The following is a 15,503-nucleotide window of genomic DNA, read 5'->3' on the forward strand; positions in this document are numbered from 1 at the left end:
TGGCGGACCTGGTGGAAAATGGCAGGAAGCAGAACTGAGTGGCATGCTTCCTGCTGGCCTTTGATAGCCATATCGCAGCATGGCATCATGGGTCACTGTGAGTGCAGAGATAACATCATTGAGGGCTTGGAAGTAGAGAGCACATCATACACTGTGTATATGTTCACAATGCAGTTTTTATGTGTTTGTAGTTCTAATCGCATCCTCGTGCAACGCACCATGTGTTGTGAGCAATTATTAGCTGTTTAGAGTGCATGGATCTGCTCTTTGAATTCTAACTGGAAATAGTAGACCATCCAGGTACATTTGGAATACTCATTTCAACATAATAGGATTTGGGACACACTAATTCTAATTACGAATACTAATAAGGATGAATAGTATGCAAATTGGGACGCAGCATTAGTTTTATTTTAGTCATGTTGTTATGTGCTTGTGTTATTTTTATTATTTTTTAAAAAGTTGTCAAGGCCAAACCATTACATTTTATTTAGAATTTTGATTGGCAAAGAATTGATCTTTGATCAGAAACATTTAATGTACAGTGAAGGAGATGATTCCTTGAGACCGCTGTCTGCGTTGGCATTTCCAGAAAAAATGCTTTGTGCCATGCTGGTGCCAAAATTACATTTATCCCCTTTCATTTTTATTGTATGGAAAAGAATAGTCTGCTAAACATCTTTTGTGTAAAACGGGGTGTTGAACAATGTGAGGGTGGCTAAATAAAAGAATTAAAACTGTAAATAACAAGACTATTCATATAAGTTCCTTGAGGATTTGTCCTCTTTGATTCAACATGGAACCAAAGCGCACTTCAGAAGTGGGGATAACCATCTCATTTAGCTGTTTGGAGACAGAAACACATAGCTGGGTAATAGAAAGCACCTGACAAGGTTCACTAATGCCAAGACTGTGTTTATGTCTGAGTTTTTGTGTCTCATTGCCAAGTCAGACCACTCTGAGGGCACAGGAACATCTCAGACATGAGCTTCTCCCCCTCCTCTGTCCTCTCTTGTCCCCATCATGACCCTTCTTGTCATCTCCTCTTGCAGGCACCAGTATATTCACAGTATATGAGGCCGCGTCTCAAGAGGGATGGGTCTTCATCATGTATCGAGCCATCGACAGCTTCCCACGCTGGCGCTCATATTTCTACTTCATCACACTCATCTTCTTCCTCGCCTGGCTGGTCAAGGTGGAAAAAGCCTTTTCTTCTCACACCAGTGATCTGCAAAAACATAGTGATAATCGGAACATGGGTCATCCTTCATTTCTAGTTATAGAAATGTCAGGGTTATTCGGGATCTCTGTTATGCTCTTTTTAATGCATTTATCTGATCAGAAATACAGTAAAACAGTTAACAGTAAATATTAAAATTACTTTTCTACTTTGATTTTGAATTTATTTCTGTGATGGCCTGGTTGAATTTTCTAAATATATTAAATATATAATTTCTATATCATTCATCTCATCAATCATGGGCATTTATTCATTTTGTTTGCTTGTTTTCCCAGAATGTGTTCATCGCTGTGATTATAGAAACCTTTGCTGAGATCAGAGTGCAGTTCCAGCAAATGTGGGGATCCCGGAGCAGCACCACGTCAACAGCTACTACACAGGTGAATGCAAACACACTTACGCACATCTGCACTGCAAGACTTGGTGTGTGATTCATTTTCCACATTTGTTAGTCTATTTGATCATCCCTCTTTTCAAAATATATATAGGCAGATGTAATTAAACCATATCAAAATCAGCATTTATGATTAAGCACAGACTGATGCACACCAGCACAGACATCTGAAGGAATTCTTCCCATAATTCCCTGGAGGCTGTGAGTCTGGTTTCTCTGGCCTTCAGCAGGCAGGATACACCCAAAAGCAAGCTGTTTTTTTTTTTAAATAAATTTGGCTGCTTGTCAGTTGGGGGCCCCGAACAGCACAGAGAGATCTGATTGGGCGGCTGGCAGACTCAAGGGTGAGTCATAGAGGAACGTGGCTGAAAGCGCAGCAGGCCGCAAGAAAGGAAAAGACAGAGAACGTGTCATTCAGCTTGGATTTGATGTGACTGATCGAGAGAATCAATTAACCCTAAATGCTCTTGCTTTACTGCCTGCAAAGCTCTCCTGTGGGAAAACCTGTCCTGATGATTTTATACAACCATCGCCTACCTAAATGTTTAGTGAGAAATTCGCACTTACCAAGCTAATGGTGCAAATGCACAGAAAATCTGGAGCGGAGGCGTGGTGTGAAAAGTTGTGTGTGTAATTGTGTGAACTGAGGCATAGTGTCTCCCTGACTGTGCCAGTCACGGTGCCAGAGCCAGTCCTGGAGCAAAGCCTTGTAGGTTGGCATGAGTGGAGCTGGCAGCTCTTTTTTGGTAGCACAGGAGTGACCTGACCACCGTTATTCAAGTCTTATGATTGTAGAAGTGCACTCTGGAAAAATAACGGCTATAGCACACAACATTTATTCCATAACTGCTTTAGTGGGGTAAATCTCATGAAAGAAATGTCTGATGCATATGTCATCTCAAAATGAAACAAACAAAAATAACAAATCATGAAGAAAACCAAGGACTTTTGAAATTCTCATTTCTAAAATCCAAAACAAATCTTGTTACTGGAATACATGAATGAAAATTGTCAAGTCTTATACAACCTCAAATCCAGAAAAGTGGTGACATTTTGTAAAATCCAATAAAATCAAGAATCTATGATTTGTTAATTCTCTTTAAAGGAGCATTTCACACATTTGAACATTAATCTTTATTGAAAGTGGATCATATATGTAGTCGAAATGTAAAATAATTTTTGAATTTGATGCCCTCTTGACTGAGAAAAGACAGAAAATAACTGAAGAGCGCATTTGGATGTAAGACAACAACTCCCACAATGCACCACATTGCACGGCTCTGCAAGCCACACCCATTAATCCAGAACAGCACAAAAACCTCAGAGAAATCACTCTTTCGTCTACAAGGCTAACTTTAGCTGCCACTAGAGTTTGAAATTCATTTCACATAAAATGACTAGTTAGTTGGCTGTGGCGTGCAGGACGAGGGCGAGGGATATAAGAGGATGGCGCGAGGCAGGAGTGATAATGAACGACACCTGTGAAACAAAACGGTCCCGCATCTCTCATGGAGGAGCAGACGCATAAAGGCCCTTTCACACTGAACGCGATTTTGACGCGCGAATAATTCGCGCGATGGTTTTATTTTTTGATCAGCTGTTTGTGTAATGAGTGCTTCCACACCGAACGCGAATCTGCTGCGGCGAAAAAACGACTTTTATTTTTTTCGCTTCGATGTCGATTTTTGAGGCGAAAGAAAAGGCTTCAGCCAATCATATACAGGGAAACAAAGGTGACGTGACCGCAGCAATGACGGACGGACCTTCTGATTGCTTGTGTGTCGAGTCTGTGAATGAATATCTGAAACAAGGACTGGTGGGACGTTGTGCTCGTTCGTTCGTATCGAGCCCAACCGGGTGTTTACAAGGCTTTTCAGTCCATTTGAGCCTTCAATACGTTTACTAAAAGTGTTTATTTGATTGCATGTAAACGTAGCCCCTGATGAATGGGACAGCTCACCTTCTGCCATATGTTTCTAGCTCCGGTAGTGGGTGCCCCAAACCTTCTTTTCTGCTTTTAAATAAAATAAAAAGCTTGTCTTCACTGGATGATAATGATAGTGATGAAGAAGCTATGTGCCACGTCCCGCAAGTCATAGCACTGTACCGCATTTTTTTTGTCTGCATCGTTTTATTTAATCGTCCTTTAAATAACAATTCTACAATTTAAAAAAATGTAATAAGAAAACATAGAAAATGCACAGCACAGACGTTAATGGAGCCATCACAAACAAACAAACTCTTCGTGGAGAGAGTGCTCTGATGAATGCTGCGTGGACAAGGAACCAGGCAACTGTGGACCTAAAGTGAACTGGTGAAAGTGAGCTCCACCTGCCAGTAGTTACTGCGAGTTACTGACATGCACATAATTAAAAAGAAGGTCCAGTCGAAGCTGCCAGATCATCAGACAAACAATATAAATTCAAAATGCACTGATCGAATCCGGTAAGAACGCATTCATCTTTATCTTTCCTAATGGACTTATGTGCTTATTTGAAAATGTGCTATTTAGAGATTGGGATTTTTTTTATTTTATTAAGCCTATTAAAGCATCATGTTAACATCACTTCAAAAAGACATCTAATATAAAATCTATATTTATTCACCTATAGGCTATAATAATAAGTATAGAGTAGGCTAGCCTACGTTTTCTGATGAAAATCAGGTCTGCTTTCATCGGCGCGAATGTTTTGGAATGTTGAAGTTCTGAACGTCGCAAATTCGCGTCGCGGCTGATGTGAATGGTTTTGACGCGAAATATTCTCACGCGAACTATTCGCTTTTTCGTTTCGCTTTTCCGTTACGCATCCGGTGTGAAAGGGCCTTAAAGGAGGAGCAAAGACGGCAGATCAAGAGAGAAAAACAGGCCTGATTTTATGTTGTGTTTTGTTTCTGTTGTATGCAACGTTACAGCAGTCGTCAATGAGGGGCTGCTGGCTTATACTTTTGTTTTGTATTTGTTAGGGATGTAACGATTCACTCACAACCGGTTGGAAATCGATAATAATGTGTGACCATTCAAGTCGGTTGAAATGTTAAACGAATCGTGATAAACAAGATGGGTCAGTGTTTCCATGGCAACCATGTGTTGTATTTATTTTACTCTTTCTCTAAATGTATGCATTTATTTATTTTTTAAATAATTTGTTGATGGTTGTGGCATATTTTACTAAATGTGTTCTGTTTTTTTAACTCTTTCTAGTTTAATGATGCAAATTATGACAAAATTAAAATCTTTCCTTTATTACAATGTAAAACGCCTGTCAATGTGGTACTAATTTTACAGTCCTTTACCTAGTGTGCGAAGGTACCAGTGTCCAGCCTCTTGACCAGACAGACAGAAACAGATGAAACAACCTTGAAAGGATTTTTTTTTCAATGCAGTTATTATTTGACAAATGTCTGAGAAATAATAAAAGAGACACTTTATAATTTGTCTTAAATTTGATTTGTTCAAAAAATCATGAGAACATCGTATCGTGAAACCGGCATCGTGAATCGTATCGCATCGTGAGTTGAGTGAATTGTTACATCCCTAGTATTTGTTAATTTTACTATCAAAATATTTAAATGTTCGCCGGTTCCTGCCTCCTCCTTCACACAACAATGACGCCTGTTAACGTTACATTGGCAAACTCATTAGTGGATTACTCCTCGTTTTTATTTATTTATATATGGTGAATTACTGCATGATACCTGGATGTTCAGTCAGTCGAAACTAGGATGGTTTACATCAGTGCTCGTCTGATTCAGAGATTTCGTCCAGGAGAAATTGCCATCGTTGAAATTCTCCGCCCAACTCGAGCCAGTCCGGGCTCCTCGACCGCGACAGGCAGCCGCCTCCTGTTCCTCTATCAGCCTCAGCTGCTCTTCACTACTGTGGCTCGTAAAGATAGCCACGAACATCGGATTCGAGCATCAGAATTTAAAAATCCTCTTCTTCCATATCATGTTTAGTTTCTTCTGTCATTGTCATAACTTATCTCCACAGCGCTTGTTAGCTTAGCTTCCAAACAAGATGGCTGATATTGATTTCAGTATCAATAATGAGGAGCTAATGTTTGTAGTCTCTACACTTTTCAATGAAATGGGACTTCCTGCTTATAATGACACAAAATTACGATTTTCACGTCATAGTAAGCAGTAAAAGTAAAACACTTAAATCCTTATTTCTCTAATCTCAGGGGAAAATAAGGGAATAGACCATGACCATTAAATAATATAACTGGGTTTCTAAAGATACATAGCTTAATGCAAATATTTACAAATGTTTTTGTAATTTTTGTCCATTCTTGCCTGATACAAGCAGCTCAACAATCTGTGGTCATCATTGTCTGATTCTTATTTTCATGATGTGCCATACATTTTCAGTAAGACACAGACTAGACAGATGTCTCTAGTCTATACAATACCAATACAGGTATATGCCTCCACATCAGTGGGAACTTCACACAAGTGCACTGTTGCATCCCATACCATGGCAGATGTTTACTTTTATACCTGTGTAACAGACAAGTGGCAATTTCTTGTGGCATTTCTTGATGCAATAGCTTTGTCAAGTTCTTTTCCAAAGAACCCAAGCCCATATGGCTGTATTTAATATGAGTAAATAGTAGCATGACTCTAAAGGCTCAAAGGTCATGCACATTCAACTGAGGTTTCCTGCCCTGCCCTGCATATGCTAAGATTCCCTGAATTGTTCACAATATTATGTATGGTAGAAGGTTCTTTTTGCAATCTTGCATTTAGAAATGTGATTTTTGAATTGTTTAACAATTCTCTCATGCTATTTGGCACAAAGTGATGATGAGCAATGGCCCATTATTGCTTGCAAAGACTGAGATGCTCCTTCTAAACTCAATCACGATACCCTCACCTATTACCAATTCACCTACTGATTGTGGACTGTTTTAAAAGAGTTTAACTTGGATATTCTATTAGCTTTTCACTTTTATTTGGCCTCTGTCCCAACTTTTTTTGAAACATTTTTTTTTCCAAAATACACGAAAGTTAGATTTAGATTAGATTAGATTTATTTGACCACTTAAATATAAAAATATGAAGAACAGTAAGAAACTGTTGCATACATTAAAAACAAATACAAAAGTAGTCAGAGATAACACAATAAAGCCGAAGACTTATTTCCATTGTGGTCCCTTATAAAGGCAGCAGAAGAAGTCAAGTGGCAACACATCACACATCAATCATTCACATACATAAACCAAATTCATACATATTATACAAAAAATAATAAATAAATAAATAAATAAATAAATAAATAAACTTAGTATTATAAAAACTACATTTGGCCCCTAAACCATAATTTCAGACCTTGTTTAAATCTGGGGGGAACAAAATCAGTTGAGCTACCCCTAGTGGAGTACCTGTGAACTTCGTCTACTCTATTAAAATAATTTCTAAAATATTTAGGAACATCTCCATAAACAATTTTTTGTACCATACCCAGCTGCATCTGAGACACCCGATCCTCAACTTTTAACCATCCCACCCTTTCAAAGTGGGAAGATTCCAGATGAGTTCTAATGGGGAGGTCTAAAATTAGCCTTATTAATTTATTTTGAGACGTCTGAAGTCTATGTTTCAGGTTTACTGTGAGACCATTGTACCATGCACCACAAGCATAATCAAAAAATGGCTGAATTAAAGCTCCTGCCAAAACTAGCTTGGACAGTTAAAAAATTGAAAATCTTTTCTTTGTACTTTTGTCAGTTAAATAAAGATTAAAAAGAATGAACAAATCATCACAGACTCTTTATTTATTGCAATTTACAACATGTCCCAACTTTTCTGGATTTGTTTGTTTTTTTCTCCAGAATCTAAATAATGTTATGATGTACAAATTGATATTTTTTTGTATGTAAAAGTCTTCACTGTCAATATTTACAATCAATTTAATGCTGAAAAACAAAATCTTCAAGACCCTAAACTTTTAAATGGTAGTGAACTGTACATGTTCTTGACAGATTTCACAATACTCTACTATAGCAAAGAATACCATACTACAATGAAATAAATAATTAAGAAATGAGAAAAGGATGGCCGCAGGTTTAAAAATGGAATACAGTTCTGTTGCAATCTGCAGTAAAGCCTTCTAAAAGCAATAAGGCAAATCTCATTCTTAGGGACACAAAGTTGAATTGTCCATTTCCATTTACGAAACTTTTAGAATCAATTCCTTATCTTTAATGTCTGCAACGAAAATGGTATAGTCTTTTGCTCTTGCTCTAGGTAAGGCTATTTTGTGTGGCTAAAACATCACAGGTAAATAGAAATAGCTTAGGAAGAGATTTTTGAGAGATATTAGGAATAGTTTTGCACAATAGCTTAGGAATGTGTGTGGGAATCTTGGTTGGCTATTTTCAGTCATGAAATATTGGGCAAGAAGCATCAGCTTATTAAAGGGTTAGTTCACCCAAAAATGAAAATTAAGTCATTAATTACTCACCCCCATGCTGTACCAACCCCGTAAGACCTTCGTTCGTCTTCGGAACACAAATGAAGATATTTTTGATTAAATTTGAGAGCTGTATAACTACCACATTGGCTCCTAAAGGACTGCCTCTTGACGGCCCAGAAAGTGACGCGAATACTTTTTGTGCGAAAAAACAAACAAAAATAACGAGTTTATTCGACTATTTCTTTTCTTCCTTGTAGGCCAGAACGAGACTTCCTTAGATTTCCACGACGCATGCGCGAGAATTGCGATCTGAAGTAGTGTAAGCTGGTGTGAGCAGATCGCAAATCTCGCGCATGCGTCGTGGAAATCTAAGGAAGTCTCGTTCTGGCCTACAAGGAAGAAAAGAAATAGTCGAATAAACTCGTTATTTTTGTTTGTTTTTTCGCACAAAAAGTATTCGCGTCGCTTGATAAACATATAGTTGAGCCACGGTAGTCACTTGGGATATTTAAACATTTTCTTCATTGACTTTCTGGGCCGTCAAGAGGCAGTCCTTTAGGAGCCAATGTGGTAGTTATACAGCTCTCAAATTTAATCAAAAATATCTTCATTTGTGTTCCGAAGACGAACGAAGGTCTTACGGGGTTGGTACAGCATGGGGGTGAGTAATTAATGACTTAATTTTCATTTTTGGGTGAACTAACCCTTTAAGTCTGTTATTGTTTTGAAAGTTAATTAACGTTGTCTTTTTTATCCATTTGTAATAAGAAAGTAGTGTGACCTCATAAATATGCAAATTAGAATGATAACCCAGGGTTTGTAAATGTAAAGTGTGAAAACGCTAACCCCCGACTTATCAGAATTAAAAAAAATGACCCTGAGTTAACAAATTTAATTGTTGTGACTATGAAAACAAATAGCATTTCTATGTCTCAATTTTAATTAAGCTGAATTGTCTTATTGAAGAAAAATCTCTTAAGTTACAGAAAACCTTGGTTTATTGAGTGTCAGACAATACAACTCGGAATGATGCCTTTAATCTGAAAGAAATAAAACGAATAAGGTTCTCCTGGGGCCTGATGATACTCTTTTGGCAAGATTTGCACCATCCCTTTTTTGACTGTCTTATAAAAAGTAATATAATACAATAAGGTCCCTTAAGAAGATTACCACATGAATTGCAAAGTTATAATTACAAGACTATGAGGGGAAACTTTTTAAATATCTATTTATGTAGTAACCTTTTTAATCTGTCAGAGCCGAGGGGGCATTGTGAGCTTAATGACTGTCATTTCTCATGGGTTTAATTGGTTATCTATTCTTCCGAACTGATAAAAGACAGACATAAGTGGAACAGCAGCAGTGCACATTAGGAACAGCCATTGGCAGATTTTCACTCTTGTGCTTAGGGTGGGAATGCAAACAGTGGGCACAAAGTGTCTGAAGCTCAATATATAGTCGTAAAATGTACGGCAACATTTAATGTGGCACATAGACAAGCATCCCACACTTTTTGTGTCATGGAAATTAATAATGTTAAACAGTGGTGGGCTGTTAGTTTTCTAAACAATCCAGTTTATTTCGATTTTCACTAGGCAGATGATAAAAAGGCTTCGAGCATAGAGCCGTTTGATAGTTCTAGGCTGTGTACATATGGATATGAGTAGCCTCTGTTGTTTGCCAGATTCAAGGTGCCTGCTGTAGCATCGCCTCCCTACTCTAGTCCCTGCTGTCTCCGCCGCTGTCTCCTCGAATCTGTCATAGTGAAGTCATGGTGCATTTAGATTCTGAAATGTGAATGGATGCTCGCTGTATCATGAAGTCAATTTCTTGTGACCTTGCCTGTGTTTATAAAATGATTATGAAGTTGGTGAAGAATTATAATATAATTGCCAATTTTTTTTGAGATTGCCAATTGTCTTTGTAGCCAACTGTTTTGCTTAGCCCCCCTCCCCCCAATGTCTGTGTTATTTAACTTTGCATGTTAACTGACAAACCACCAGTCATTCACACTTGTTAACAATTGGTCCTCCCTTTCTCCTTCATTCTTTCCCCTCTCTCTCCATCTCACCTCCTTGTGGCAGATGTTTCACGAGGACGCGTCTGGAGGATGGCAGCTCGTGGCGGTGGACGTGAATAAACCACATGGCCAGGCGCCTGCTTGCCTCCAGGTACTAGACATGCGATTTAATGGCACTGACGCCCCGACCGTCAGTACACCCTCAGTATTGCCTGACTGCCACATTTAATGCCACACTGCTGTGTGGGAGTGCAAGAAATGTGCTGCAGGCGGCCTGAACGCAATAGCCACATTTAGATTTCGCTCAAACTAGCTGGTATGAATTTGACAGAGAATGAATAGACCGTGGAATGAACACAGCAAAGTTTGTCTTCCCCTTTTGTGAGCCCAATTTAGCACAATATGTACATCAGTATGCTTTCTACATAACTCACATACCCACACACTCAGATAATATAAATATCTTTGCATAAGCCCACAATTTTTTTCACTTATCCTATTTTATTTTAAATCAGTGAATATTAGTTTTGAAGTCAACATGAAATCAATACTTAACACATTTACTTTCAATTTACCATGTTCCCGATTCTGCTGGATTTATCAGTACATGTTTTTCAAAAGAAAAAAAAAGGACTGCTAATACCCTTTTTTGTTTGACTTTAATGGACAAAAAGTTAAATGGCTTATTAATGTAGCACTGCAGAGAAATTGTGAATTGGGTTTGAATGGTAATAGAATAGTGTGGGCTTTTGATGGTTAATAATACAATAATAACAAAAAAGGCAGCATCTGGAGAGAGTCTAATGGCACTTGCCTTTAAAAAAACAGTCCTGACTTTTACATCTGCCTACACAGAGGGAGAGAATGAATAGTTAAAATAGGCTTTCAGCAGAGTCACATAGAATTTAATATGCAAAAATACATTTTAATGCATCATAATCACACTTTTTGGGTTAAGATTCAACAGTCTAATCCTGGTGAAAGGTTTGCGTCTCACATGGCTTTTCAATTGTTCCCATGGTAGGGAGCATTTGAAAATATTCAGTGCAAAAAACAACAACAAAGAAACAAGACCAAACACTGGCATTTAATGACATTTCTGGGGCCATGTGTGATCCCATCAGGTAAAGGAAGGCTTTTGTATTTCCTCAGAGAGGGGCGAAGTTTACAGGGGGTAGGATGGGTTGAACGAAAGAGAGAGAACTCAGCAAGTACTGGAGGTGGAGGTGTAGTTCATCATATAGACTTCAATCACAATGGCTTTCAGTTCAATATTGTGAACTGTTATTGAACTCTATCCTTGACAGAAATGAAAGGAAACTGATTTTTACCTCTTGCTACTTGAAGTAAAATGATGCTGTAATAAAAAAGGTTGGTCGGGGTATATTCAGCTAAAAGATATATAGAAAAGTAAAATGGTTTGCCTTAAAGGGCACTTCAGTTTTGAACAGATTACTGAGTGAATCTCACAAAAAAAATCATGTGATGTTCACTCCAAAATAAGACAAAATTAACAAAATGAATCAACATTTTTGGACCATTACATTACTATTTTCATGATGTAGAAAATTAGCTCTAAATAAATATTAATAATCATAACAAGTTATGATTGATTATTCATATTTGGATTAGTTAATAAAATTAACTTAATGTAGTAATAAAATTAATATTACAATCAATCCACCTGTTTTAATTGTTTATTAGCCTGATTCTAAGAAATGTTCAATTCCAGGGCTGGGAATCTTTCTTACTTTACAGTACTACCAAGAGCCTGTAGTCAAAATCTAAATCGTAAAATAAACTTTGTTGCAAGCAGAGAATCAGAAACAAATACGTATTGTGCACAAGTTTTATTAACTTAATCACAAACATAATGTCTCGGGTTATGAAAAGCTCGTCGGAAATCGACACATTGGGGAACGCACTCAGTGTGACGCGTCTGAAGCCTGTATGGAACTAGTCCAATTTTGATTGGTGTTGCGTCATGATGTCAGCCGTGACGTCGCATGTGATGGTGAGCGGAAGCTATAAAGGGACGCCAGAACAAAGCAGTGTCAGCTTCTGATTGGTCGAAGCAAGAGAACCTCTCGTAAGAGAACTTACCTGCATCTGGCGCTCTCCAACTGAGATGAAGTTACTGAGGTAAAAAATCCGGTTTGACTGGGCCAGTGAGTCAACATGAAGTGAGAACATGAGCGAATCCTCCATGTGCAGAAATACACTCAATAATCTTACATTCGTGACACCATCGTGTGTAATTCATCCTATTAATTTCAAGATTTCTTAAAACATGAACAAAATGAAATGATGCGAGGCCGGCAAGATCCATAGACAGTAAAAAGCAAGATCCAAACTCTGATTATTAACGTTAATAATGGAAAACCGTGTGAAATTTCAAACCACAGTATATTATTTGTTATTTATATCAACCATTCAATTTTACAGGTATTTGTTTTAATTTAAAAATTCTGGTGAAAACGTACCTAACGTTATTTGGCGCTCTGCAACTGATGTTCAAAGTGATTGAGGTAAAAAATCCGGTTTGGGCCAGATGGTGACCCAGCAGCTAATCACCTTGATTGAAACTACAAACAGCGAATCACTTATGTGCAAAACACTCTGACTCGAAATGGATAATATAATTCTGAAAAAAAGCTTTTATAAGGACATTTTTACTTATGAATTTAATGTATGTAAAAATATTTACACTGTGACTAACAAACATGTAATTGTGTGCTTTACAAATCTTATTAGTTAACACAAGACTATAAAAGGCTTACCTTTATTACGAACTAAAAACTTGCTAATCACTTTCACAATATAAAATGTCACACTTACTCTGTATCAAGCTTGTTCTGAAGACATGTGTAAGGTCCAACTTGGAAAATCATCGGATTTCCACTGGCTTCTCTCGAAATGTATCAGAGGAAAAAAAAAATGATACAGCAAATCACTTTGAGCAGTTCATTTTAATAAATCGCTCAAATCCGCCTATGATAGATTGAATCTGAATAAAATCTGAAGCAGTTAGACACATTTTTAGTGTAAAATCTGTGCTCATAATTGTAAATAACAGTAATATTTTTTATGTACTCAATGACATACTGTAATTATTTACAGTCACAGTGCATTTTATTTTGTATTTTAGGGTGGTATATCATAGTAGTGATAACTACACAACTACCATTGTTAGCTTGAGAACACCTTAGCAGAAAGTTTGAAATAGATTTAAAAGAAAATAGAAATACAAGTGTGAAGATGTATGTTTGAAGTGGTTTTAAAAGCTTGAAGTTTAGGTTATAAGACCATGCAGTCTACCAGACAGTAAGACAAATAGATACGTACATGAAGTTTAGTTTTTACATTGTACAGTATGTGCAATCAGTCTTGATGTCATAACTCAGCATAGACTAACATTTGCATGTTTCTGTTGTGGGCAGACACTAGCTTCTTCTTGGAAGCAGTGGTTATTCTGTATTTGGTTGTGTTTTATTATATGGTTAGGGTTAATGAGGTCTGTTTGATCTCTTCTCTAAAGGCCACCTTGATGTTAATTAGGCCTTTGCATTAACGGTTAACCTATGTTATAATTGCCTGACAGCTATTCTAATGGATATTTTAAGAAAGTTCCTCAAATAAAAGATTTCTTGTCTTAGAGTCTTATATAAATCATTTTCATCAGTTTCAATTCAGACTCTAGATATAAAAATATCTCTCAAAAATCTCTCAAAAATAATAAATGTTTCATTCACAGTTTAAAACCTGACCTTTACAATAGTGTATTTGCAATTTTACTTTAATAGCATTAAAATTGAACACAGTTGAGTCTGCTTTTTTTTTTTTCTCTACAGATTTTATATATATATATTTTTGTTTCAGACTGTGAGTCTGGTCTTGGACATGGTCTTGGGACCATGTTCATAAGATAATGTGTTGTTGCTTGTGTTGCTAAACTTAGATAAAGCTCAACACAGTTGGTTAGTCATTTAGAATTACAATACAGTTGAATGAAGAGCAGTTCCCTGATCGTTCAGTATCTGTGTTGTAAACCCTGGACGTCATGATTGATAACGCTGTTAAACTGAAGGTGCTGCCAATTGAGGCCCCACTCCCACACCAAGATTATTTATATAAAGGAAATACTCCATTACTCCAACTCTGACCTTACAACAATTATTTCTCCCAAGGGATTTCTTCCAGCCATCAGTGTGCCTAATCAACAACCGCAACCGCTACACTCCCGACCCAGCCCGTCTGCATCCCTAACCTGGTATTTAATGGTGGCTGGAGAATTCTAGAGGACAGTCAGCTTTAATTAACTAGCAGGTCCCAGACAGAGCATGAATCACCTCACTGCAGTAATAACTTTGATAAGCAGTGGGATTTGAACACTGCAGGTCTCCTATCAGCTATTTTTGTTCTTGTTTTCTAATTAAACAATGGAGCAAAAGTGGTGGGGAATGCCTATGAAGTTCACAAAAAGTGCATTTGGTGCACTCAGTTTGCTGATGACTTAAATTTGGTGTGTTAGATGTACAGTACTATAAGATGCTTCATTGGTCCTTGCTGATGCTTGTTGACAGACAGAACTCTCAAACAGTCTGTGTGTAGTTGTCCTGAAAGAAAATATATTTTTTAAAGAATAAGCTGCATCTACTTCATCTTCCTGTTCTTTGTTCACCTCTTTCATTTAATTGGAATAAATAGAAGCTGGAGTTTTTGCTTTAAATTAATTTAGGCTTAAATGGATAGTTTACCTCAAAAAATAAATGTTATCATTATTTACTCAACTTTGCATAGTTCAGAATCTGCATGTTGTCCCCCTCTTTGAAACATATAAGGATACGTTTAGCAGAGTGTTAATACTGCTTATTTTTATTCCATGGAAATGTACGCAAAAGAGCAAAATAAAAGTGGTGCAAATTAAATTCTAAAGACATGCACAAGTTGTTTCGTCATGCAATGACAACAAATGCGTTCAAACTTCATAAAGGAAAACCTGTAAAAAGATTTTATTTTATTTCAGTATAGTCCCCATTTATTGTAATGGCATGTAAAAGAGTGTAGCAAAGTCTTGAGACTTTCTTATGTGCTTCAAAGAAAAAATAAAGTCATATGGATGTAGAATGACGTTGGTGAGTAAAAATGACAATTTTGGGGGCAATGATTCCTTTAGGAATCAGTAAATGTTTGGTCAAATGCTGCTGACGTGCGCTGAATGATAAGGAAATGTTCTACCCTTTGAGTTGTTGCTGTCTTTGATTTTGGCACATAACTGATGGAGCACGACAGGCACCTTACTGTAAAGAACACTAATTGTGTGTCAGCTGGCAGGTGTGAAGCCAGAAGATTCAAACATACATGGAGGAGCAGTAACAAGATGCTCTGAATGTCTGTTTGGAGGAAGATTTGGAACATACAAATTGGGCTG

At 37.3% G+C, this 15,503-nt stretch overlaps 1 protein-coding gene across 4 annotated transcripts in view; it reads left to right on the forward strand.

Annotated features, from left to right (window-relative positions):
- nalcn (sodium leak channel, non-selective) overlaps window positions 1–15,503 on the forward strand; it is a 104,808-nt gene that overhangs the window by 12,373 nt on the left and 76,932 nt on the right. For all 4 annotated transcript variants that reach the window (XM_089133182.1, XM_089133180.1, XM_039655491.2 and 1 more), the window contains 3 exons: window positions 1,053–1,195; window positions 1,516–1,620; window positions 10,137–10,223. In XM_089133182.1, coding sequence (XP_088989308.1) covers window positions 1,053–1,195; window positions 1,516–1,620; window positions 10,137–10,223 — 335 coding nt within the window. The remainder of the gene's footprint in view (window positions 1–1,052; window positions 1,196–1,515; window positions 1,621–10,136; window positions 10,224–15,503) is intronic.

The sequence above is a fragment of the Pimephales promelas genome, chromosome 7 (genome assembly GCF_988280905.1).
Source record: "Pimephales promelas chromosome 7, fPimPro1.hap1.1, whole genome shotgun sequence".
NCBI classification, from domain to species: Eukaryota; Metazoa; Chordata; class Actinopteri; order Cypriniformes; family Leuciscidae; genus Pimephales; species Pimephales promelas.